Genomic DNA, 26,414 nt, shown 5'->3' with positions numbered 1-26,414 from the left:
ACTATACTATTGACTACAGAATACTACAAAGTTTTATTACCATTTAAACAAAGAAGCTGTAACAGTTAAATGAGCTCAAGAAATAGGTTTCAGTATCACAAGGTGCCAGCTGTAAAGAGTTATGGCTAATTGGATATGGAAGTCCTGCTTAATCAGATAACCGCAATGCTATTTCCAAATGAAATGCCATTTCCATATTGTCTGAAAATGGCCCGTTTTATTGGTAACTAGAGAAAACAATATAAACTGTAAATAACATTAAGTGCTCTGTTTACCCATTCCAGGCACTGAAGTAGCAGGGGATCCAAGACGTCTCGGTAAAGCATTTGATGGTAGGGCGGAAGTAACAGTTCTTTCTGGTGGTCCACCAGGAGCTGAAGCATCCTTTGGTGGTCCAGGAGATACTGGAACTTGTGGAGGAGGAGGTCCCTGATTAGAGCTTGTGGGTGTTGGTGAAAGGTTTCTTTGAGCTGCAGATCGCTGACGAATCTCTAAGAAGAATAAGCATATACTGTATTTAGTATCCAATATACCATATTAGCCAATGTCCAACTGACATTTAAAATTGTCGCACCAAAAGAGATTGTAGGGTCAAAATATCTTGTAATGAGAAATCTATAAAATCTAATACTAAAAACAGAGAACTCTTGTTTCTGGAACCCATAATTGTACATGTTTATAGGACAAACAATCACCTAATATCATTTTTCAGATAAACTCAGTATCTATATAATAAAACCAAAGAAATACAATATTCAACTATGTATAATGCCTTTTTATAGTAAGCCTATTTAATTACAATAAAGGCAAAGTTTATTGGAATTAGCATAACTCTTTAAGATTAAAAGTGATAATTCAAGAAATAAATGAATATATATCCTCCAATTATGATACTTGTCATTAAAACACTAAAAAGTTCTTCTATACTATAGAGGTACCATTTCTATTGTCCCTTATACTATGACTATCTTTTTGAAAAATTTCTTTTTGTCAATATGTTTAATAGAGGAAAACTTTCACTCTTCATAAACAATGTAGAAATCACAAGATTTTTTTTGGAACAAGGCTGCTGTTTGTTTTCATAGTTGTATTAGAACACAGTCCTGTTCTTTTTTTTTTTTTTTTTGCCAGTCCTGGGCTTGAGCTCAGGGCCTGAGCACTGTCCTTGGACTTTCTCAAGGTAAGAGCTCTACCACTTGAGCCTCAGCACCACTTCCAGCTTTTTTCTATGTCTGTGGTACCAAGGAATCAAACCCGGGCCATCGTGCATGCTGGGCAAGCACTTTAACCACTAGGCCAAACTCCCGGCCCCGCTCCTTTGTTTTTATATATTGTCTGTGCCTGATTTCAAAGGGTTGAGACCATACGGCCATCATGGCCCTTTCAAGAAAGTATTTCATGATTCCTACTCAGTAACATAAAATTTTAACATCTCACCATAATCTCCCTGAATATCATAAAAGGACCTTCAAAACTTTTTAATAATATGCACAACTTAACTTTTCAAAATTTCTGAATTAGTGGGCTGAAACCCACTAGTGGGCATACATGGTAAAAATGTATCCTTGTAGAAGAGTAAAACACATCAGATTTTGACTCCATTTAACAGCTAAAATTTTTCATTGAAGTTCATTGGAAGATAGGCGCTGGTGGCTCACATCTGTAATCCTAGCTACTAAGGAAGATGAGAAATTTAAAGATTGAGCTTCTAAGCCAACCTAGGCAAGAAAGTCCATGAAAAAAAGCCAGAAGTGGTGGAGTGCTAGCTTTGAGTACAAAAGCTAAAGTACTAAAAGTACTAAAGTATATCCACAGTTCATACCAAGTCTTTTCAAACTGCTTCAGCTGAAATTATTGAGACCAACAAATTTTCTGGTTCATAATTCAGTCACTTTAATAATACAATACAAGCACATCTCATTGCATAAGCAAAACTCTTGACATTTTCCATATGATTTATGTAAGAAAAAAAATCAGATACTATCTGGAATAATCCTACCTTAACATCTCTAAATATAGCTTGTCATTAGGTTTTTGTTTTTGTTTTTGCTTTTTTTTTGTCAGTCCTAAGGCTTGAACTCAGTGCCTGGGCACTGTCCTTGAGCTCAAGGCTCAAGGCTAGCGCTCTACCACTTCAGCCACAGCACCATTTTTCCAGCCTTTTCTGTTTATGTGGCAGTCAAGGAATCAAACCCAGGGCTTCATGTACGCTAGGCAAGCACTCTTCCATTAGGCCACATTTTAAGCCCCATCTTTTTATTATTCTTATTCTACATCTCAAAATTCCAGTTATTTTAACATTTGTTGTTTTGTCACCTTAATGATTTATTTCTGGTGTGGTTTGTCTTCTCTCAACTTTAAACAACCTACACCTTGTCATTCACCCAAATCCCATTGGTAAATGACTATTTTTGAAATTTTACATAAAAGTCAAGAGTTCTAAAAAAATCAATTTCCTCTTTCTTCAAGTCAATATATGGCTCTATGACTAAGATACTATATAAGCATCACTGTGTAAGATTCAGATTTATACACAGAGGTGTCAAGCTAGCAAAAGACAAATAATTATCTACTCTAAAATGAAAAGCAAGCCCTAAGGAAGCCAAGAAACTATTATGGAGAGTCCAAAAGAGGGAAATTAAATTCACTGATGAGATTGAGAAAGGATTCATGGCAATAGTAGCATTTAAGATGAAAATTCAGAAATTAATAAGGATGGAAATGTCACTGTAATCTTTCTAATATATCTTAAGGAACATGTGGTAGTTTTAAAATAGAATTTCATAATCTGATATAGCACCCAACATATGGAAGCAGAGTATGCCTATAGTCTTTCCTTGAATCTATTTTGTAACTGCTTGACCAAAAAAAATACAACTATATAAATTTCCCAAATTAAAGTCTCTCAGGAAACTTGGTCTGAGAACCTAGCCACCATGTGGAGAAGCTCAAGGGCTCCATAGAGAGAACCATGTTAAGAGAAATAAACCATTAGAACAAACTACAGTCCCATAAAATAAGCCACTTCCCCTAAACTGAGATCTGAGGATAGCAGTTCAAAGCCTGCCCTGGGCAGAAAAATCTTTGGTACTCTATCTCCAGTATTAGAGCACTAATCTCAAGCAAAAATAAAGCAAAACAAAACAAAATTCAGTGATAGCACTCAAGACTGCATTCAAGCCTAGGACTTGTGGGGGAGAGGGGGAGAAAAACCCCCTTTTCCTTTCCTTTAGAAAGGAAAAAGGTAATAATGAGGAGTGTATAGTGGCTCATGTCTGTAATCCTAGCTACTCAGAAGGCTGAGATCTGATGATCAAGGTTCAAAGCAAGCCTGGGCACTAAAGTCTGTGAGACTCTTTATTTCCAATTAACTGCTAGAAAACTGGAAATGGTGCTGTGGTTCAAGGGTAGGGCAGTAGTATTAAGCTGAAGAGCTCACGGACAGTGCCCAGGCCCAGAGTTCAAGCCCCATGAATGGGGGAAAGGTGGAGTAATAATGCACATTTGTCACTTTTATTTTACAAGATAATCCTAGACACTCACATCAACAAAACAGCAAAATATAAAGAAATCCTGTACTTGCTATGAAGAGCAAAAACGCCATGACTTCTTTCATTTTTTAAATTTTACTTGACCTTACATGACACTAGAACATAATTGAGTAAACTCTAAAACTCTACTTTTACATAAGAAGTTGTGATCCTGTTTTTCATTTTGTGCCAATCCTGGGCTTGAGCTCAGGATGTGGGCACTGACCTTGAGCTTTCTCAAGGCTAGAGCTTTACCACTTGAGCCACAGCACCTCTTCTGGCTTTTTCTAAGTATGTGGTACCAAGGAATCAAACCCAGGGCTTCATGCATGCTAGACAAGCACTTTACCACTAAGCCATACCATGAAATTTCTACAACACTAAGCTAATTGACTAGACAGACTTAAACAACTGACTTCTGTTAATCTCATTAGTAAAAGTATAGGTTTGTTGTATACAGGTAAAAAAATAAATTGGTGCTATCTTTAAATATACATATATACATTGTAATGGCATTTTCAAGTAATCTGTTATTCCCACTTCACTTAATCCTATGGTCCTCATCGAGTCCTAGAACCTTGGAATTAACAAGAACTGATCACTACTAAGTTTCAGCATCGCATTTTCAAACCTCATTTGCCTTGCCAATTATTTTAACTATGGAGTCAGTAATTCATTAATAATTATAAAGGGTCATCAAACTTCACTTGGAGACCACACAAGGTCTCTATTGAATATTGCTATTTGCTATTTTTAGGAATGCTTAAAAATATAAAAATTATTCTAAGCTGAAGAGCCATAAAAAAAAATAGGTCATGGCCCACATTTGCAGGCTGCAGTATGTAGGCCCCAATATTAACACTACCAACCCTCTCTCAGGTCCTTATTTCCTTCATGATCATCTCAGATTCCACAATCCTTTGTTACAATCTCTCTACTGTATACAACTTCATCATCTCTTGGTCCCATTATCACTTTACCTGATTCATTAGTTGAAAATTCAACCCTATCTGAAACACACTATCCATGCTGTGTGTATCCATATAGATTAATATTTAAAACAAAAACAGAGGCTGGAAGTTTGGCCTAGTGGTAGAGTGCTTGCCTAGCATGCAAAAAGACCCGGTTCAATTCCTCAGTACCACAGACATAGAAAAAAGCTGAAAGTGGTGCTGTGGCTCAAGTGGTAGAGCTCTAGTCCTGAGAAAGCCCAAGGACAGTGTTCAGGCCCTGAGTTCAAGGCCTAGGACTGGCAAAAAAAAAAAAAAACACATGGACACAGTGGCTTATACTTATAATCCTAGCTAATGAGGAGGTACAGATCACAGGATCACAGTTCAAGGTCAGTCTGGACAATAAGTTACCAAGATCCGTCTTTATCAATAAGGGCACATACCTGTGGGATGCCATAGGTAGAAGGATCATGGTGAAAAGCTTTGGAACAAAAATGTTAGACCTCATCTATCTATAAAATAACTAAAAAAAATGAAGGACTGGAGATGTGGCACAAGTGGTAGATCATCTGTGATCTGTGCCCGATATTCTGCCATTCCTATAATGTTAATTCTTTCATTTGCCTAAAGGATTGTTTCATAGCCATACTAAATTTCTAACTACATCTCCTTTAATCTCAACTCCTCTGTGAAATTGTATGTAATCAGAAGATAACTCCCACTCTCTACCTATATGTGACCATTTTCTCTGTCTGCCTTGTTACTTATACATGTCACACTTGTAACAAAGGCCAGCTTTTTAACTTAAAAAATAAATCACATCCCCCTTACCTAACCTATTTATGGCTAGCTCTCAATTAATTGTACCCACTGCCTTCTGTATCATCACCTATTTCCGGTCTGCTGGGATATTTCTACAAACACACAAATGTGCTATCATTTCTTTCACATACTATGCTTACAAATGTACCCCTCTATAGCCACCCATTTATTTACTCCCTGTTTTTTGAATTTCTCTTTTCTTTTATTTAGAGAATACTTTATTAGTTTCTGTAATTAAACCCACATAGATAAGACCTTACATTTTCAATACTGTGTGTTTACCCCTGCACAAATGAAAAAAAAAATAAGTTTAACATTTCTAGACCAATATGGCTATTAATTTCTGTACAATGCCAACTCAACACGGTAAACTGGGATACTTTTTCCAGAGTTGAAGCCAGCCCAAGCACTAAAGACAGTGAGACTTTTATCTCCAATTAACCACTAAAAAAACAGAACTGGCACTGTGGCTCAAGGGGTCAGGCAGTAGCCTTGAGCTGAAGAGCTTAGGAGCAGCACCCAGGCCCAGAGTTCAAGCCCCATGAACCCCCTCCCACCCCGCCCCAACAACAACAAAAAAATTCTTAACATCAAAAAGCATTTTAAGGGTGGGCTGGGAGTTTGGCCTAGTGGTAGAGTGCTCACATAGCATGGAGGAAGACCCGAGTTTGATTCATTGGTACCACATACATAGAAAAAAGCTGGAAGTGGTGCTGTGGCTCAAGTGGTAGAGCTGTAGTCTTGAGAAAGTCCAAGGACAGTGCTCAGGCCCTGAGTTCAAGCCCCATGACTTGGGGGGTGGGAGGGAAGCATTTTAAACCGGGCACAAAACAGCATTTTAAGCCGGGCGCAATGGCTCACCCCTGTAATCCTAGCTACTTAGGAGGCTGAGATCTGAGGATTTCTGAGAACAAGTTTAGATTCTTAAGATAAATTACAATTCCTACATACTAAGGAGTAACATTTAAGAATAATATTAGTAAAAGAATCACAGAACTGTTCTATTTTAGTGCCGATTTGTTTTAAGTAACAGCAATAGCTTTCTGCAAAAGAGAATATTTTAAAACATTCATTAGGTTTTTTTTATTCAATGTATCGCTGTAAAATTCATAAAGTAAAACTAACATCCCATCATTATATTACCTTTTTTATACTTAGGACATATTCTCTGCAAAATTCAAGGAAATATTACACTTATTCACAAATTTGACCAAGGTGATCAAATAATAAACAAATGCAAGCATTTCAAAAACAAAGGTTTTTTAATTTTCATGCACAAACTTATGCAACCCAGTAAATTCAAAGAAGCCTCCTGTCAGCCCCAAGTACTCAACTTTTTTAAAATCATGTGATCTACTGAGTGTTTCCCTGCCCTTAAATTTGTGAAAATATATGTCCCAAAAATGCAAATGGTACCCAAAAAGGTAAGGAATCAATTTAATTTTAAATGTAAAATAAAAATTTTACATTTGTTGAAAGGCAGCATGTCTTTAGCATAAGTTAGACAGCATTATAAGAAAAATAATTACCCTCAAAATATTGTACTGAAGATGTGTGGAGTTTGAATGTTATCCACATCAACTTATTAAACATAAGGATAAGGTACATACACTGCTGGGAATTCATAAATATGAGCTATTCTAAGTGTTCCCTTACACACATGTTAACTAGCTAAAAGACTTGAGAGGCCGGGAATGTGGCCTAGGGGTAGAGTGCCTGCTTAGCATGCACGAAGCCCTGGGTTCAATTCCTCGGGACTATATACGTAAGAAAAAAAAAAGTCTTGAAATGCAGGAATATCTGACCATGAATTCTGGTACATTGACTCAAAGTTGCGATTCACCCTAGAATTTTAGAATTCATTTTCCATAAGGTAATGCTCCTCCAACTTGCCTTTGTATTTTCTCTTTGTGTGAAGGCATGCAGGAGGAGACTAGTCTTGAGTGCAAACATCAAAGCTCTGTGCTTATAAGTTTCTTTGTAAGTGTATTTACATTCTGTTTCACAGCATGTATGCATTTGTCTTGTTAGAAAAAGATCTTTTAAGTAATTATTTACAATATCTAATTCATGACTAGTCTTTTAAAATCATTGTGGAAAATTGACACCTTAAAAAAAATCATACTGAGCTATACACATTCTGAGCATTTATAGTTTTTCCTCAGTGGTAGTCTCCTTGGAACCATATGTTAGTGGATACCAAGACTCTATTTAAAATAAAGAAAAACAGAGGGGGGGCCAGGAGTTTGGCCTAGTGGACCCCAGTTCAATTCCTCAGTACCACATACATAGAAAAAAGCCGGAAGTGGTGTTAAGGCTCAAGTGGTAGAGCTCTAGCCTTGAGAAAGTCCAAGGACAGTGCTCAGGTCCTGATCTCAATCCCAGGGGGAGGGGAGTCTATTTTAGCCAGGTGCTGGTTGCTCATGCCTGTAATACTAGCTGCTCAGGAGGCTAAGATCTGAGGATCACAGTTCAAAACCAGGCAGGGCAAGTCATCTAGGAGACTCATCTCTAATTAACCATCAGAAAAAAACAGAAGTAAGCTGTGATTCAAAGTGGTAGAACACTGTCATTGGGCAAAAGCTGCTCAGCGATAGCACTCAGGCCCTAAGTTCTAGCTCTACAACTAACCCAAAACAATCTATTATATTGTTAATCATAGCAAGCTACACATTAGATCTCTACAAGCTGTACATTAGATCTCTACAAGTTATATTCACATCTAAAACTAAGACTTTGTATACTTGGAAAATTATCTTTATTTCACTCATCCTTCCTGGTCTATAGGCCAAAATACTTCCTTAAATATCTGCTTGAAAAAGGCACAAATTGTAGAATATTTACAGATTATGAAAATAGGAATTTCCCTATAGGCACACATACAAAATTTATTTTAATTGTGAATTTTTATTGAAAGAGCAGTCTAGGCCAGGAACATGGCCTACTTGGTAGAGTGCTTCCCTAGCATGCACAAAACCCTGGGTTCGATTCCTTGGTACCACATACACAGAAAAGGCCTGACCAGGTATGGTGGCTCACACCTATAATCCTAACTACTCAGGAGGCTGAGATCTGAGCATCAAGGTTCAAAAGCCAGCCCAGGCACAAAACGACCTGAGACTCTTATCACCAATAAACCTCTAGAAAATGGGAAGTGGGGCTTGACTCAAAGGTAGGACAGTAGCCTTGAGCTGAAGAGCTCAGGGACAGTGCTCAGGCCAAGTTCAAGCCCCATGACCCACCAAAAAAAAAAAAAAAAAGCCTGAAGTGGTAGTGTGGCTCAAATGATAGAGCTCTAGCCTTGAGAATGCCCAAGGACAGTGCTCAGGCCGAGTTCAAGCCCCAGTACTGGCAAAAAAAAAAAAAAATTAAAGTTAGTATTGCTATAGGCCCAAATCCTTCTTATTGAGAGGATGGTATTCTTCCCAAACAGCCAAGCAAATTAGAAAATCTAAAATTACGGCTTTTTTCATATCCATAATCATATTTCAGAAATATGTCATTATAACTTTACAAACCAGGTTACAATTCTAATGAATTATAAGAATGGAATTTAAATTTTTAAGTAATATATATTGCAACAAGATGAAAACCAATACAAACTGAAAAAAGTATTCACTTGCTAGTCTTGTAAATATTTTATGTAACGACAAACTGACTTCTAAAATTTTACACAGTATTTTGACACAATACTGACAATATAACAAAGCCTCAAATGTTATTACTATGTAGGATTGAATTATTTTTCTCATTTGTAAATTTTATTCTTTTCTTAAATAAAAGTGATATTTTATAGACTACATCAATTTGATAGAAATCTTCATTATATTCCCGAAAATGCATCATAAAAAAATATAAAGACTTTCATAGTGAATAATCTAAGAAACTATTACTTCACAGGGCTGGGGGGAAGCTTATAAAATATTGGTAAAATTATTTAAATTTCAAGAGATTAAAACCAGTTTTATGCTTTCATATCAACAGACCTAACTTACCAGTATATTCCAATAAAATGAAAATTTCATCTACCCTAAATCCTATCTCAAATTACCAAATATAAGTTAATACAGAGACATTCTACCTAAGTTTTTACACACTATCACCACACTCATAAACTCACTTGGGTAAAAATGGATCTTCCCAACAGCAGCATCAGTTTCTACAAAGTTATTTACCTTGTCCAGGTCTTGTAGTTACAGCTGCTCCAGCAGATGGCGGCTCAAACTCCTGTCAATCACAATAATGCTTAAATTATAATGGTGTATTACAAGAAAATGGTATAAACTACAATAAAAACTATAGTCATACCAGGTTTACCTTTGCTTTCTTCGAATCTGGATCAAACCTTTCAAGAATTAATTTAGCTGTTTTGTAAGTTTCCTTTTCCATTACTTCTTCAAGCTACAAACAAAAATTCCACAAATTGTCACTTTTTAAAATACAAACTTATTCATAAATTCTATTCAAAAAGTATTAAAGTATTAATATTTAAGAACACAAAGGTTTAGTTCTCTTATTTAGCACATATAAAATATATTAATAGGACTCCTTCAATCAGATAATTAAAATTCAGATTTTAAAATGGCTTCTAACCTCTAATATGTTACTTTTATTTAACAGCTTTACTGCAAGGAAATACCAAATATTGCTAATTGTTTACATATAATGAGGAGAATAATTACATGCACCAACTTCAATAATGGAATGTGCAAAAATCTATCAGCCATCATTATTGGAAGTTATTAGACATGACAAGCAAATGACAGGCAATTTCTGAGATTTATTTCCTCATAGCACTTAATGCTATTAATTTAAAGAAGGTCGTTAGCCAAGAGCTTTACAGAATAAAATCTCTGTGCCAATTAACTGCTGTCAGCATCGATTTTAGATTATTTATTAGCAGAAGCAATTAGCTTGCTGCAAATGCAGTGAAAACATGTAACTGGGAGAACAGCCACAGAATTTGTTCAAATGACTTTAAATGCTAGTTCCCTCCTCCTTCCCTTTTTTTTTACTTACACTCAAACAACTTCAGAGGAAAATTTTTAACACAGAATTAGGTAAAAATTTTACTGAGTTCTATTCTCACGTGAGGGACTATAATTAAAATACTTCATAATTGTAGCACTCTATTTACAATGTACCAAGTCACTTTATAGCTTAAGACATGGGTTTAGTTTTAAAAGTAATCACGTGTAGAGTATCATTTTTAGCAGTTATGGCATAACAACTGAAAAGTTAAACTTCAGTACAAGACAGTTATAGTATGAATAATAAAACCTTTTCCTTCTAAATGACTACTGATAACCCTTATCCCTTTTCTTCATTAAATGTCATTCAATCTAAAGGATATTATTTTAAAACACAACCCACAGCACATTTATTAAACTAAAACTGTTAAGAACATGCTGCTACAATAGAAGTTAATAGCTTCCTCATTAAACACTCAATTCAACATTTAAAAAGGGCTTAGATTTACTAACTTCAATTTAGTAAAACTAAAAATTATCGTAATTATTTCAAAATTACAACAAATTCTCAAGTATAGCAAGTTGAATTTTCTGATCTCCAAGAAATGTTTGTAATTTCAATTTAGAGTTAAAAATATAGGGCTGGGGGCCGGGAGTTTTGCCTAGTGATAGAGTGTTTACCTAACATGCACAAAGACCCGGGTTCAATTCCTCGGTACCACATACATAGAAAAAAAAGCCAGAAATGATGCTGAGGCTCAAGTGATAGAGCTCTAGCCTTGAGGAAAAAAAAGAACCCAAGGATAGTGCTCAGGCCCTGAGTCCAAGTCCAGGACTGGTAAAAAAAATTAAATTAAATAAATAAAAATTATATATATATAGTGATTAATGAATACTTATAGTGTTTTTTTGTATCTGAAACAGTAAACTTATAACTTTAACTCATTTTAAATAATGCAAATTTCTTTAAAATTTACACATAGGGTTAGTGACTACTGATATGGACAGCACAACTCTAAAGTAAGACTACTGTTAAAGTAAAAAAAAAATAAGATATAAGTATGATCTTTAAGAAATAGAACTCAAACGGAGACAAAAACATAAGAATGGGTACCAATGTGCAAGAAGTAATGTATCTACTACCTGATGAATTTAACTGTAACCCCTCTATACATTATCCCAACAATTAAAAAAATAGAAAGTTTTAAAAAAATAGAACTCAAAAATCAAAGCACTACTTTAACAAATTATGGCAATGCATAAATTATTCAGTGAATACTTGTGTGTATACTCATGTTTTATTTGGCTTAAAGAGGATCATTTATAAAAGCCCTAAAAGACATAAAGTCTATTATCTTTTTCATTTGCATTTATTTGTAATAAAAAGTTTCTCACACTAGCAACTTGCACAATTACTCATATATTTTGAGTTGTTTAACTAAGTATTTTAATCAGTGTGGATAAGACAGACTTGATCCTCAACTGAAATTCTCAAATGCTGTCACATCAAGAGACTCTTAAGCCAGGCACTGGTGGCTACACCTGTAATCTTGGCTACTGAGGAGGCAGAAATCTGAGGATCATGGTTTGAAGCCAGCCAAAGCAGAACAGTCCCTGGAGCTGTGGCTCAAAGTGGTAAAACTGTAGTCCTAAACAAAAGAACTCAGGGATAGTACCCAGGCTAAGTTTAAGCCCCATGTCCCACAAGAAAAGAAAAAAATATATATTTTTTAATTAAACTTACTATTTTTTTCTTCTGTGATTTTAACTCATCCAATGCTTCATCTAGAAAACAAAACTTAAAGTCAAAACTAAGTCAGATATCAAAATACTTAAAAACCATGTCAAATGATATTCATTACACAACCTTAAGAAAACTTTCTCAGCTCTAAAATCATGAAACAAAAAGTCCCCAAAGATTGGTAATGTATATATGGATATCAATCCATAAACACATGAGTATACTTACCATTTAGAATACATTTATAAATGCAGATTCAATTCTCCTAAACAGTTGCCATTTACCATGTCATTATATTTCAAATTAATCCACTTCCAACAGAATATCAGTAGGAGCTCCTCAATTACACAGGCACCAAGATCTGAAAAATGCTGGCAGAACTGAAGTTTGAGCTTAGCATTTACTGCAAAATTAGCAAGGGAACAGAAACTGTGCCTTTGAACTTTTCTAGCACTTTTAAAATTTATTTTTTGTCATTATAATGGTCTCTTTTCCTACATGATTTTGCCACAGTATAGGGCTTGCCTATATGCAGTATTTTGCCTTGTAAATATTCAGCTAAATTCATTAAGAACCATTATCACGCCAGGTGGCGGTGGCTCACACCTATAACCCTACTCAGGAGGCTGAGATCTGAGGATGGAGGTTCAAAGCCAACCCGGGCACAAAAGGACCTGAAACTCATCTCCAATCAATCTCCAGAAAATGGGAAGTGGGGCTTGGCTCAAGGTAGGGCGGTAGCCTTGAGCTGTAGAGCTCTGGGACAGCGCCCAGGCCGAGTTCAACCCCCATGACCCATCCCGCCCCCTACAAAAAAAAAGAAGAAGAAAGAAAGAATCATTATCAGCAAAAGCTAATTCCCAAATCCAGGCAGCAAAAATTAATTTTCAAAAACACAATGTTTGAAACTGGTGCTATTCATTCAGAAGCTGGGCTCACAGCATGGTGACACACAGCACAGAGATGATAGCAAAAAGACCAAGAGTTTTCAAGGCATAAGCTACAAAATGAGACTATTTAAAAAAAAAAGGGGGGGGGGGTCAGGAGTTTGGCCTAGTGGTTAAAGTACTTGCCTAGCATGCATGAAGACCCGGGTTCAATTCCTCGGTACCACATACATAGAAAAAAGCCGAAAGTGGTGCTGAGGCTCAAGTGGTAGAGCTCTAGCCTTGAGAAAGCCCAAGGACAGTGCTCAGGCCCTGAGCTCAAGCCCAGGACTGGCAAAAAAAAAAAAAAAAAAACGGAAATCTGATTCTAAGTTCAAGCTATCACAATAAAGCCTTACCAGCACCCACCACTATTCTATAAAGCTATGTAATGAAGCAAGTCAAGACGTTCAGCTTCTATTTTCTGATAAAGGTTGAAACAACTGCTGATTGTAAAGTCTATGACAACAAATGAACTATTAATTTAATGATGCTGACAGATTTGAATAAGCTCTGCACAGAACATGCTGTTAAGTAATAGAATGAATAAATAAATAATTCGTAGTTTCATAAACTTTGTTTAGCTAAACCATTTTCTGCTTCACAAATATTTTTACCACAATTGTTACACTCAGGATGAACGGAATTCAAGTGTCTTCTCAACTTTGAAAACATTCTCAGTAGAAATTGTTCCATAAATAATTTTTCAAAAGCTAATTATTCAGTTATTTCAAGCTGAGATTTGGCAGATTCTAAATGAACAGTATCAATAACTATCAACTCATTGAGAACCAAAAAAGACAACTTGAAATCATTTACATTATTATTCACATTACTCCTAAATTCTTCAAGCATTACTCAATTCTTCAAGCAAATATTCTTACTGAAAGACTACTTATACTAAATGAATATGTTCCCTCAGAATACCTTTTCTAAAGCTTCAATCCAATATTATTTAAAACCTAGCTATTTGGGAGGCTAAGATCTGAAGATCACAACACAAAGCCAACCAGAGAATCAAGTCCATGAAGCTCCTACCTCCAATTAAGCACAAAGAAAAAAAAAAAAGCCCAAAATGGCGCTGTGGCTTGTAGAGCAACAGCTTTAAGCACCTTAAGCACAGAAGCTCAGGGACAGTGCTCAGGTTCTGAGTTCAATTCTCAGGATTGGCACAAAATAAACAAACAAATACAATTTAACTTATCTTTGATACAGCCTTCATTTGCTTCACAAACAAGCCACACAAAAACTTTTTTGGGATGAAGTCTCATTTTCACTTTTTTAGCTTTTCTACAATGATGACATATTCGACTTTAAATTTCTGAGGGGGTTTGTTTTTAGGTTATGGGGCTTAAACTCTGGGTCTGGGTGCTCTATGAGCACTTTTATTCTATCATTTCAGCCACAGCGCCACTTCTGGCACATCTGGCTTTTTCTGTGATTAAATGGAGATAACGGACTTTGCTTCCTGGGCTAGCTTTGAGCTGCAATTTTCAGATCTTGGCCTCCTGAGTAGCTAGGATTCCAGTGGTGAGACCCCAGTGTCAAGCAATTTTCTGATTTTTAAGACCCTTATTTTTTGGTGAGTTGGGCCTCACTAATACTTTTCCTCTCTGTCTTCTCTACATATGTTGTATACACATATGCATGGATATTATTATTTTAGTATATTTCTATTCTGATAACAAAGTGATCTGCACTTCATTGTATCCTAAAAGAGCAACATATAAAATTCACTTTTTTTCTTGTTGTTTTTCCTTCAGTTATACTGGAAATAAAAATCAATGAAACTGGGGCCGGGAGTTTGGCCTAGTGGTTAAAGTGCTTGCCTAGCATGCATGAAGACCCGGGTTCGATTCCTCAGTACCACATACATAGAAAAAAGCCGGCAGTGGTGCTGAGGCTCAAGTGGTAGAGCTCTAGCCTTGAGAAAGTCCAAGGACAGTGCTCAGGCCCTGAGCTCAAGCCCAGGACTGGCAAAAAAAAAAAAAAAAAAAAAAAATCAATGAAACACAATATACATGGCATTTCAAATATTGTAAAATTATAACTATCATGGCAATAGCTACTTAACACTCTACCATTATAGAATGAAAATACATATATAAGACAATACAGAAGTGAATATCACGGCTGTGCACCAAATAAAAACTGAAATTTGAATTTTATTTAACAGCATCAAGTATCATGGATTTTTGTTGTTGTTGGACTTGAACTCAGGGCCTAAGTGCTATCCCTGAGCCTCTCTGTGCTCAAGGCTAGTGCTCTACCATTTGAGACACAGGGCCACTTCTGGTTTTTGAATGGTTAATTGAAGATAAAAGTTTCCTAGGGACTATTCTGACTGGGCTAGCTTCAAACAGTGATCCTCAGATCTCAGCCTCCCAAATAGCTAGGATTATAGGTAGGAGCCACCAGCACTAGCTTGAAACAAACATAAAAATAAACTTATATGCTGGAGCGCAGTGGCTCACACTTGTAATCCTAGGTACTCAGGAGGTTGAGATCTGAGGATCGAGGTTCAAAGCCAGCATGGGCACTACAAAGCCTATGAGACTCATCTCCAATTACTCTCCAAAAAACTGGAAGTGTCCCTGTGGCTCAAGGGGTAGGGCAGAAGCCTTGAGCAGAGCTCAGGGACAACACCCAGGCCCAGAGTTCAAGTTCCACAACCAAGAAAATAAAAAATAAACCAACAAACAAACTTATATAACCACACCTAGACTTGCCTATTTACAAGTTAAAATACTCATATACATAATTTCCTTATGGAAACATTTCTAAGGATTATTTGGAAATAATGTTTTACTATTTTATTATTCCTGGAAGTCAGACAGCACTTTATTTTAAATTTCTTCCTATTCTCCCATTATCTAAATTAATTTCCTTAATCTGATTTTTATTTTTGTTTTTTTGCCAGTCCTAGGCTTAGGCTCAGGGCCTGAGCACTGTCCTTCAGCTTTCTCAAGGATAGGGCTATACCACTTGAGCCACAGCACCACTTGAGGCTTTTTTTCCATGTATATGGTACCAAGGAATTGAACCCGGGTCTTTGTGCATGCCAGGCAAGCACTCTACCACTAGGCCAAACTCCTGGCCTTAAAAAAAAACAAACATATTTTAATGGAGAGCGGCGAATAAAATCATTCAGAGATGTACAGTAGCCTTCAGCTATACTGGAAATCTAATTTAACTCCAAATTAAATTTACAATCCAGGTGTATTAGCCATATTTCAGAGGTTCAATAGTTAAAAAATGATATATTAGTAAATACAGACTTCTTTTTTCATATCATAGGTAGTTCTAGTAGGACAACATAGCTCTAAATGATTCTCAAAAGAAGGCAGAATTCTAGTAGGTGTATAAACAAAACCCTGCTTTTTAAAAGTCCAGTGAAATATGGAAGTTTAAAAATGCGAATGTTTAGAGAACAAGTATAGATTTAAATGTTAAGAAATGAAACTTGGATGAGAACTCACCATTAGCTTTAATAAGAAAGATCATTTAAAATGTACCACTGTAGTAAAAATGGTAGAAACAAACTTAAACAAAGCAAGCTGGAAAGAAATGGACAGAAAGAGCAGAAGATGAAGTTGAAGTTGCAAGGGGAGAGATGTTTTAAAATTGATTGTGGGGCTTGAACTCAGGGCCTGAGAGCTGTCCCTGAGATTCTCTGTGCTCAAGACACTTGAGCCACAGCATCATTTCCAGTTTTTGAATGATTAATGGAAATATGAGTCTCACAAAAACTTTTCTGCTCAGGCTGGCTTTGAACAATGATCCTCAGATCTCAGCCTCCTGAGTAGCTAAGGATGACAGGCATGATTCAGAGGAACCCAGCTTTAGACAATCTTTTTTTTTTTTTTTTTTTTGTCGGTCATGGGACTTGAACTATGGGCCTGGACGTTGGCTCTGAGCTCTTCAGCTCAAGGCTACGGCCCTACCCCTTGAGCCACAACATCACTTCTGTTTTCTAGTGGTTAATTGGAGATAAAAGTCTCGTGGGCTTTTTAGTGCCTGGGCTAGCTTTGAACTTCGATCCTCAGTTCTCAGCCTCCTGAGGAGCTAAGAATACAAGCATGAGCCACCTGAGCCCAGCTAGACAACTTTTAATTTGAAAGAGAGAAAAATAAGAGTGTTTAGAGTTAGGTGTCCCCCATCTACCATGGTTTTATTATGGCAAAAATACTTGTCAGTAGGAATAATTCAATAGAAACAGAGAAGAAAAAGTTACTACAGGGAGTAATTGAAAAAGAAAACTTCAGATGGCCAGAATACCTAAAAAGTACAGCATAAATGAGATCTAGCCCGAGACAGGATCAAGGCCAGTCTTCCAGAATATCATTAAAAAAAAGGGCATACTGGGCCAGAATTTGGCTTAGTGGTAAAGTGCTTACCTAGCATACACAAAGACTCAGGTTCTATTCCTCGTTACCACATACACAGAAAAAGGTTGTCAGTTTGAAAGACATGTATATGTAGCACAAACTTTATTTGGATAATGAGTCAGAACCCACCTACCCCCAACTAAAAAAAAAGGCAAATGACACCAGTGTAATATTATAGTACTTGATATAAGAATTCTAAGTGGGCTGGGAATGTAGCTTACTAGTAGAGTACTTGCCTAGCAGGCATGAAGCCCTGGTTTCAATTCCTCAGTACCACACAAATAGAAAAAGGCAAAAGTGGCACTGTAGCCCAAGTAGTAGAACGCTACTAGCCTTGAGCAAAAAAATACTCAGGTACAGTGCCTAGGCCCTGACTTCAAACACCAAGACTGACCAAAAAAACACACCAAAACAAAAAAAGAACTCTATAAAAATGAATGGTGGGGCCGGGAGTTTGGCCTAGTGGTAGAGTGCTTGCCTAGCATGCACAAAGACCCAGGTTCGATTCCTTGGTACCATATATAAAGAAAAAAAGCTGGAAGCGGTGCTGTGGCTCAAGTGGTAGAGCTCTAGCCTTGAGAAAGCCCAAGGACAGTGCTCAGGCCCTGAGCTCAAGCCCAGGACTGGCAAAAAAAAAAAAATTTTTTTTTAAATATTTGTTGCTGTTGTAAATACATAACATCTGGTATATATTTCAAAATAAGTGAGAAAAAAATTTAAATATCGGTGAAGGTAAATATCAAACAAAGATTAATTGTTTAGTTAAGTAATAGGTATATGACAGTTCGTTATACTCGTAAATAGTGAAAAATTAAAGCAAGAAGAAACTGTACCATATAGAAAGTTCAGTTAAAATGAAGTGTGTACATCTCTGGTTAATTAGAATTCATAATTTTAAAATCCCAAAATTTTTAGAACTTATACAAAAATAGATTTTACCATGATTTTCCTTTCAAAATAAAAACCATGGGGCTATGAAGTTAAAGAATTTGATACAACTAGCAAAAACAATCAAAAGATGTGTACCATATTTTCCTCTGTGTAATGTTCTGCATAAAGATAAATTTACCAAATGACATCTTAATTTAAACAAATGCTTTCCCGTGAAAAAACTTTAGCCAGGGCACGACGGCTCATGCCTGTAATCCTAGCTACTCAGGAGGCTGAGATCTGAGGATTGTGGTTCAAAGCCAGCCCAGGCACAAAGTCCCTGAGACTCTTATTCCCAATTAACCACCAGAGAACCAGTAGTGGCACTGTGGCTCAAGGGATAAAGCAGTAGTCTTGAGCTGAAGAGCTCAGGGACAGCGCCCAGGTCCAGAATTCAAATCCCATGACTGACAAAAAAACAGGAAAGGAAAAAATTTTTAAAAAGTCAGAAAAAAACAGAAGTTAAAAATAATTCTATCCTGTTTTCATAACCCTTCACACATACTTTATCATGAGAAAATCTTCATATTTACCACATCACACATTGTCATTTCAATACACCATGCCATAAAGATACAAAGCTGTGCCAGGCTCCAGTAGCTCCCGCCTATAATCCTAGCTACTCAGGAGGCTGAGATCTGAGGATCATGGTTCAAAGCTAGCCTGGGCACAAAAGTCTATGAAACTCATCTCCAATAAACCATCAGAACCAGAAGTGGCACTGTGGCTCAAGTGGTAAAGTGGTAGCCTTGAGCTGGAAAGCTCAGGGACAGCTCCCAGGCCCAGAGTTCAGGCCCTGTGACTGACAAAAAAAAAACAAAACCAAAGATGTAAGATATTTTAGTATTCACGTTTACTTTAAAATTTGGAACTTAAACTTACTATTTCTTTCTGTTCTCTTCGAAAAGAAGAAAATAAGCATTGTTCTTATGCTCCAGATGCTGAAAGGGAAGGAAAATTTAAAACAAAACCATCATTACAATAGATGAATTAAAGGATATTAAAAGATTAAATTAAAATTAAGCACATTATTTTATTATAAATATTTTAAACCAATTTTTTCATGCCAGAGAACTCAAAAGTATACCTGAACTCTTAAAGGAGAAGCTCTCCACTTAAAAGCCATTAAGCTGTTGAGGGTCCTTTAAATTGCAAAATTGCCTTTGTGTACATTAGTACAATTCTCTACAAAAACCAATGCTTTCACTGACACCAGAGGGCTAAAAACAACATTATGGAATCCTCGCTTACTATATATCAATTCCAAAAAGTTTTCTTATGTACTCTCATGCATCAATGGACAAGCACAATGCTATTACAAATGTAACAGCGTTATAAAATATAATGTATCCCCCTCCTTACTTAAGGAGTCTTAACCTACTTACCAGATAACTCATCTTGGGACATGAACAATTTTTTTTTAAATCTCATCTTCAAACAATCTGATATGAAAATTTTCTTACATACCTCCTTTTCAATATTTTATGAATTTATTGAATGGCAATTCCTTAGTTCAACTAATAAAATATAATTTTTACAGATTTTATTAGAATAATTCTGTATGCTTTCTCTATTAGTAAGATAGCAAATCATATTAAAATAATTAAGGAAAACAGGCCGGGAGTTTGGCCTAGTGATAGAGTGCTTGCCTAGCATGCATGAAGACCCAGGTTTGATTTCTTTCACATACATAGAAAAGCCAGAAGTAGTGCTGTGGCTCAAGTGGTAGAGAGAGCACTTGCCTTGAGGAAAGCCCAAGGACAATGCTCAGGAGCTGAGTTCAAGCGCCAGGACTGGCACACAAAAAAAAAAAAAAAAAAAAAAAAGCTAGAAATGGTGCGATGGCTCAAATGGTAGAGCTCTAGTCTTGAGTAAGCCTAACAACAGCGCTCAGGCCCTGAATTCAAGCCCCAGAACTGGAAAAAAAAAAAAAAAAGAAGGAAAACAAAAAAATAATCTTAACTACAAGCTTATTAAAGTCATCTCAAATTCAATGTAAATATAACAATATACTTTTTCCCCCCATAAAAAATGGCAAAAATACACAAGCATTACAAACATTACTCACCATTTTAAATAAAAAACATTGTATCTGGATAAAAGTTCAGAATATAAGCCTGAAAATAAGTTTTTCACCCTGAAACTAGCATTGCTATTTTAGGGAGTCAATCTGCAAGGCAGACAACCAGCAATGCTTGTCTCCTCATATGTAGACCTTCAAGTTTTCTTCTCTCATAAACAATATTAGTCTATACAACCAATAATACAGTCGGAAATGATAGAATGTCACTTCAAAGCAAAGTTATAAAAGACTACAGCATCCATTTACAGCCTCTTCCTTTTACTCAGACTTTCTTTTCCTTGGCTTACCCACTCTGAGAGAAGTTAGCTGGGATAATATGACAACAATCAGAGAAGGTTTGTGTGGTAAGAAACAAAGAGCTAGTGTAAACACTCAGAAAAAAAAAAAAAAAAAAAAAAGCCTGAAACTTGCTAACTGTATACAGATGGTAGCTTAGAAAAAAAAAATCATATAAATTATATGTAAAAAAACTACATACTACTAAGTCAGATTTTATCTTTGTATTTGGATTCAGAACCCACTTTGGAGGTGGCAAATCAACTGACTTTGGCACAATTTATGACTCTTTGGATTATATAAAGAAACATAAGTCCAACATAAGACTTAAAAAGACATATCCTGAGATAAAAGAAATGAAGTATTTAACAGTAAACTGGAATTAGATAACAGGGGTAATAAAGGTTACAGCAATGACTATCTTCTAGGAGTGTGTAGATTTGGGTAGGCCTTTAATACCTTAAAGCCAACTGCTAAACTACAATTTACATAACAGTAGCTCTAAGTCACTCAGCTAAGCTACTCCCACTGCCTCCTGCCTCTGAGCAAAAACAGTAAAGACATAACAGATACTTGTTGCTTTATGTCAAATTCTAGAGAAATTTGTTGCATGGCAATAATTAGTATAATTTTTTAAGTCTGGTCCCTCATTTGTTTTTTTAATTTTTCAGTTCTAGACTTGAACTTGGGGCCTGAGCACTGTCCTTGGGCTTTCTCAAGGCAAGAGCTCTTCCACTTGAACCACAGCACCACTTCTGGTTTTATTTATGTATACAGTATTGAGGAATACAACCAGGACCTTGTGCATGCTAGGCAGGCACTCTACCACTATGCCACACTCCCTGCCCTGATGCTTCATTTTTATAATATGAAAACAAATAATTAGCACCAGATTCCTACATGGTATTTGGTCAATTACCTAAGCAGTAAAGATACTAACATTACCTAGTCAAGGGAAAGAAAGTAAGGAGAGAAGTTAAGCATAGTGTTTATGTTCCTCAAGATCCTTTATTAATGAAAAATCATTAAGTAGTCCCCCTTTATTCAAAAGTTCCAAAATATATACCATCCCTGACCTTGGTGGATGCCTGAAACCACACACACTATAACTACCCAGAATAATCATTAGGCACCAGACAGATCATGCTTATGATTCTAGTTTCTAGGAAAGATGGGATCTGATTACTTCAGTTTGAATCTAGCCCAGGCTGATAAAATTTGGACACTCCAATTAGCTAGCATAAAGCTGGAACTACAGGTATGGTTCAAGTGGTTGAGTACCATCTGAGAAAAAAAACAAGCAAGAGCTCAAAGGTCCTGAGTTTAAGTCCCAGTACCAGCCCATACACACAGTCAAAATAGAAAAGAGTGATAATATTTGTGATAATGCTCATAAGGCTGAAAACTAGTTCACTTCTGTACTCTTTAGTAAAAATATAAAATGGTATACTTACTGTGAAAAAGTTATAGCAATGTCTTAACAAAATTAAACATGCACAGACCTTACACCTCAGCATCTGTACTTCTATATCAGAGAAGTGAAACCATTTTCATACAAAAACCTACAAAACAACACCATCTAAAATAACCAAAAACCAGAAACAATCCAATGTCTTTCAGCAGGTGAGTGGCCAAACAAAGTGATAGATTAAGCAACACTATTCAGCAATAAAAAGGAAGAAGCTATTAATATACTATACAATGTAGATGGATCTCACAAACATAATGAGGCAGGTATACAATGATACCCAGCTGGCCCATTGAGAAGTTCCCTCAAAATGTTGTTTTCTAACCTTCTAGGTGGAATGAGGAAATATCTACTACATGGTAGTTGTAATGAGAAACAAAACTAAGCACAGAAATGGTCTATCCACAAAGTCATATCCTTAGAGGCTTAAATTTCTCTCCCACTATAAGAGGAAAACAAAAAGAAATCAAAAGGGGGGAAAGAAAACAGAAAAATACAGTTGTCTTTAGGATGGTTAGCATTTTATAACTTATTTCAAGAACTACAAAAAATGAAATTATAATTTGTTAAAAATTAGTAAAGTCTAAAAAAAAAACATAACGTTAATCCTAGAATGGGCTGGTAGAGCACTTGCCTAGTATGTGTAAGGCCCTGGATCCAATCCCTAGGGGAGGAAAAAAAGTTAATGGTAGAGATAAAATTTAAAGGTTCTTCACTTAAAAAAAATAGGGCTGGGAGTTTGGCCTACTGGTAGAATGCTTGCCTTCCATGCACAAAGACCCAGATTCAATTCCTCGGTACCATATACATAGAAAAGATCCAGAAGTGATGCTGTGGCTCAAGTAGTAGAGGTCTAGCCTTGAGAAAACCCAAGGACAATGCTTAGGCCCTGAGCCCAAGCCCAGGACTGGCAAAAAAAGAAAAACAGGGCCAGGAGTTTGGCCTAGTGTAGAGTGTTTGCTTACCATGCACAAATATCTGGGTTTGATTCCTTGGTACAAAGAAAAAGCTGGAAGAGGTGCTGTGGCTCAAATGATAGGGCTCTAGCCTTGAGAAAGCCCAAGGCCATTGTTCAGGCCCTGAGTTCAAGCCTCAGGACTGGCTAAATAAATAAATAAGCCAACTTAGTTCCTGGTGAAGCACACCTGTGGGAGGCAGAAGGCTCATAAGTTCAAGGCCAGCCTGAAAAACAAGACATCTTATCTCAAAATAAAATTTTATAAGAAAAAAAAATTGAAACAACTTCCAAAGTATTTAGGAAATGAAAATATAGAGATAGCTGCCACATTGTAGAAACATCAGATATATTTCTAAACTAAAAAAATCAATGCAAACTGTGAAGAATAAAACTATATGTTTCATGACTCTCTCTACCTTTAATACTTTAATCCTGGCCAGGTACATAAAACTATTTTCCAAAGAACAAAGTCAAGGGTAAGCTCAAATAATAGCACATTACATAAAAAAGAAAATAAGCCCGGCCGGGTGGCTTATGACAGTAATCCTAGCTACTCAAGAGGCTGAGATCTGAGGATTAAGAGTCAAAGCCAGCCAAAGCACAAAAGGACCTGAGACTCTTATCTCCAATTAACTTCTAGAAAATGGGAAGTGGTTGACTCAAGGGTAGGGCAATAGCCTTGAGCTGAAGAGCTCAGGGACAGTGCCCAGACGAGGTCAAGCCTCATGATCTATAAATCTATAAATACATAAATAAATAAATAAATAAGAAAATATCTTGTAGTTGTCTTCATTCTAGTTATTACCACATCTACTTTTATATTTATTTTATTTTATGCTTTTTGACTATCATTGACCAGGACAATTTTATTATTTGTTGGGTAACTGATCTGTGACTTCAAAAATAAACAGCTCAATGTAATGCAAATTGCAATAGCTGAGAACAAGGTCACAAATGTAAATAAGGCCCTGAATTTAAGCCCCAGGACTGGCAACAAGAAAGAGGAGAGGAAGGAAGGAAGGAAAGAAGGAAGGGAGGGAAGAAGGGACAAAAATTAGAGGACACATGGTCAAAAGCTTGAGAAAGCCAGATCAGAGGCCTGAAATCCTGGCTACTCAGGAGGCTAAGATCTGAGGATCAAGGTTCAAAGCCAGTCTGGGCACAAAAGACCTAAGACTTTTATCTGCAATTAACCTCTAGAAAATGTGAACTGGGGCTTGGCTCAAGGGTAGAACAGTAGTAGCCTTGAGTTGAAGAGCTCAGGGACAGCGCCCAGGCCCGGGGGCAGGGTGGTAGCCTTGTCCCCTGCAAAAAAAAAAAAAAGAAAAAGAAAAAAAAGCTTGAGGAAGCAGGCACAGTGGCTCACACCTACAATCCTAGCTACTCAGAGGTTGAGATTTGAGGATCTCGATTCAAAGCCAGCCCCATCCATGAGACTCCAATTAACCACCAGAATTCACTCTAATTAACCACCAGAAAACAGAAAGTGGTGATACTATGGCTCAAGTGGTAAAGCAGTAGCCTTGAGCTGAAGAACTCAGAAACAGCACCTGGGCTTAGAGTTCAACACCAACAACCAACCCCCCCCCCCAAAAAAAAGGAGAAATTACACAATTAAGGAAATGAAATTTTTCTTTTTCCCAAGCAAATCATATTTTCGTCAGGTTCATAGATGTTCCCTCAACTCCTGATACAAAGGATATGAAGAATGAAACAAAAAATTCAAATGATGCCCAAAATGTATGGAATGAAATACCTAATTTAAAAAACCGTCAACTGGCCAGGCTGATGACTCATGCCTGTAACCCAAGCTACTCAGGAGACTAAGATCTGAGGATCACAGTTCAAAGCCAGCGTGGGCACTAAAGTGAGACTCTAATCTCCAATTAACCACTAGAAAACTGGAAGTAGTGCTGTGGTTCTAGGGGGGAGAGCAGTAGCCTTGAGCTGAAGAGATCAGGGACAACTCCCAGGCCCAGAGTTCAAGCCTCATGAACAACAGGGGGGAAAAAACTACTACACAGGATTACATTAAGGATTCTTTCCCACAATATCTCCATGAATATATGTCATTAAATACTGTATATTATATAATGTTCATCAATTCTAACTTTTGCCGCACTAAGCTTTTTTTCTCAACTCAAAACCTGCTCAAAAGAGGTCTAACAGGACCAAACTAAAGTAGCCATTTTTTTAATCACATCACCTACTGCAAATAAATAGTTTTTTTGTATCTACTTGTTTATGTTTCTGATCCCAAATTTCATGATAGTAAATTTATAGTACATTGTTCGTTTCTTTTTTTTTTTGCATTGCCACCAGATTGATCACAAAGTTCTTTTCCTTTAAGTCATTCGAAATACTGTAGATATGTTGTTACAGAAAGTCTCACCCTCTCAAAACCCACTTCAGCCTTCTCCCTCTTAGGAAGGTGAGTAAGTGGCCTTTACCCTATTCCCTCTGAGGAAGGAGAATGGATTACCCTCGCCAAGTCTACCCAGGGGAGAAACAACTTCCTTTCATGTACATGATGTAATACAAAAACTTCTTTAATCACCTTAACATTTACTTTGTTTTCTTTTGAAGGGTCAGCCAGGATGACCTCCCCCCTTCTTGCCCCTCCCCCAGCATAACATATGAAGAAAGGCTTTTACTCTCCCTAAAAATGGGCTGAGGTATGAAAGTGGCTGGGACTCCAGTACACTAACTTGAAACCACTTTAGTAAAAATGTGTATCTTGGCCAGGAGCGTATTCTGGTGGTAGAGTTCTGGCCTCACACGCACAAAGCCCTGGGTTTGATTCCTCATTACCACACACAGAAAAAGCCAGAAGTGGTGCTGTTGTTCAAGTGGCAGAGCACTAGCCTTGAGAAAGCCCAAGGATGGTGCCATCACAAGCATCTAGCCCAATATCTAACTCATTGCAGATGCCTAATGGTAATCCATTAAAAGAGGGCTTCATTCTTAACATTTATAAACTAGAAGATCTTAAATCTTTCTCAAATTTTTATCCTAAGCTTCATACTTCTATTTGACCATTCATTTGACTGATGGATCTAGAAAACCCATGGGTATTTTACTATTACTAGGTCACTAAACCTGCTCATGTTGTTTCCTTCCCTATTTAGATGAATGTGTGAATATGCTAAGACATAAACTTGAACTTTATCTTTAAGGCGATTCCTCTTTCTTACCCATATTAAACCAGTCACCAAAAGCCTCTCCGTATCACATCAGTTCTATCTCCTAAATTTTTTCATTCTATCCTCTTCATTCAATTTTCCTGCTTGTTTTAAACCCTATCACTCTATATTTCATCATTTTTCTCATCAACTACACTAACTTCCTAACTTCCTACTCTAGATCCAA

The 26,414-nt window shown here is 36.7% G+C and overlaps 1 protein-coding gene across 7 annotated transcripts in view; it reads right to left on the bottom strand.

Annotated features, from left to right (window-relative positions):
- The window catches only part of Lnpk (lunapark, ER junction formation factor), a 58,365-nt gene that overhangs the window by 16,920 nt on the left and 15,031 nt on the right, over positions 1-26,414 (bottom strand). For all 7 annotated transcript variants that reach the window (XM_090342591.1, XM_090342592.1, XM_090342596.1 and 4 more), the window contains 5 exons: positions 19,143-19,201; positions 12,020-12,060; positions 9,623-9,706; positions 9,481-9,532; positions 276-491 (listed from right to left, as the gene is read on the bottom strand). In XM_090342591.1, coding sequence (XP_090198717.1) covers positions 276-491; positions 9,481-9,532; positions 9,623-9,706; positions 12,020-12,060; positions 19,143-19,201 — 452 coding nt within the window. The remainder of the gene's footprint in view (positions 1-275; positions 492-9,480; positions 9,533-9,622; positions 9,707-12,019; positions 12,061-19,142; positions 19,202-26,414) is intronic.

The sequence above is a fragment of the Megascapheus bottae genome, chromosome 12, assembly GCF_031878675.1.
Source record: "Megascapheus bottae isolate mThoBot1 chromosome 12, mThoBot2.hap1, whole genome shotgun sequence".
NCBI lineage: Eukaryota > Metazoa > Chordata > Mammalia > Rodentia > Geomyidae > Megascapheus > Megascapheus bottae.
Note: the sequence above shows the minus strand (reverse complement) of the source record. Positions and strands in the feature narration are given on the sequence as shown.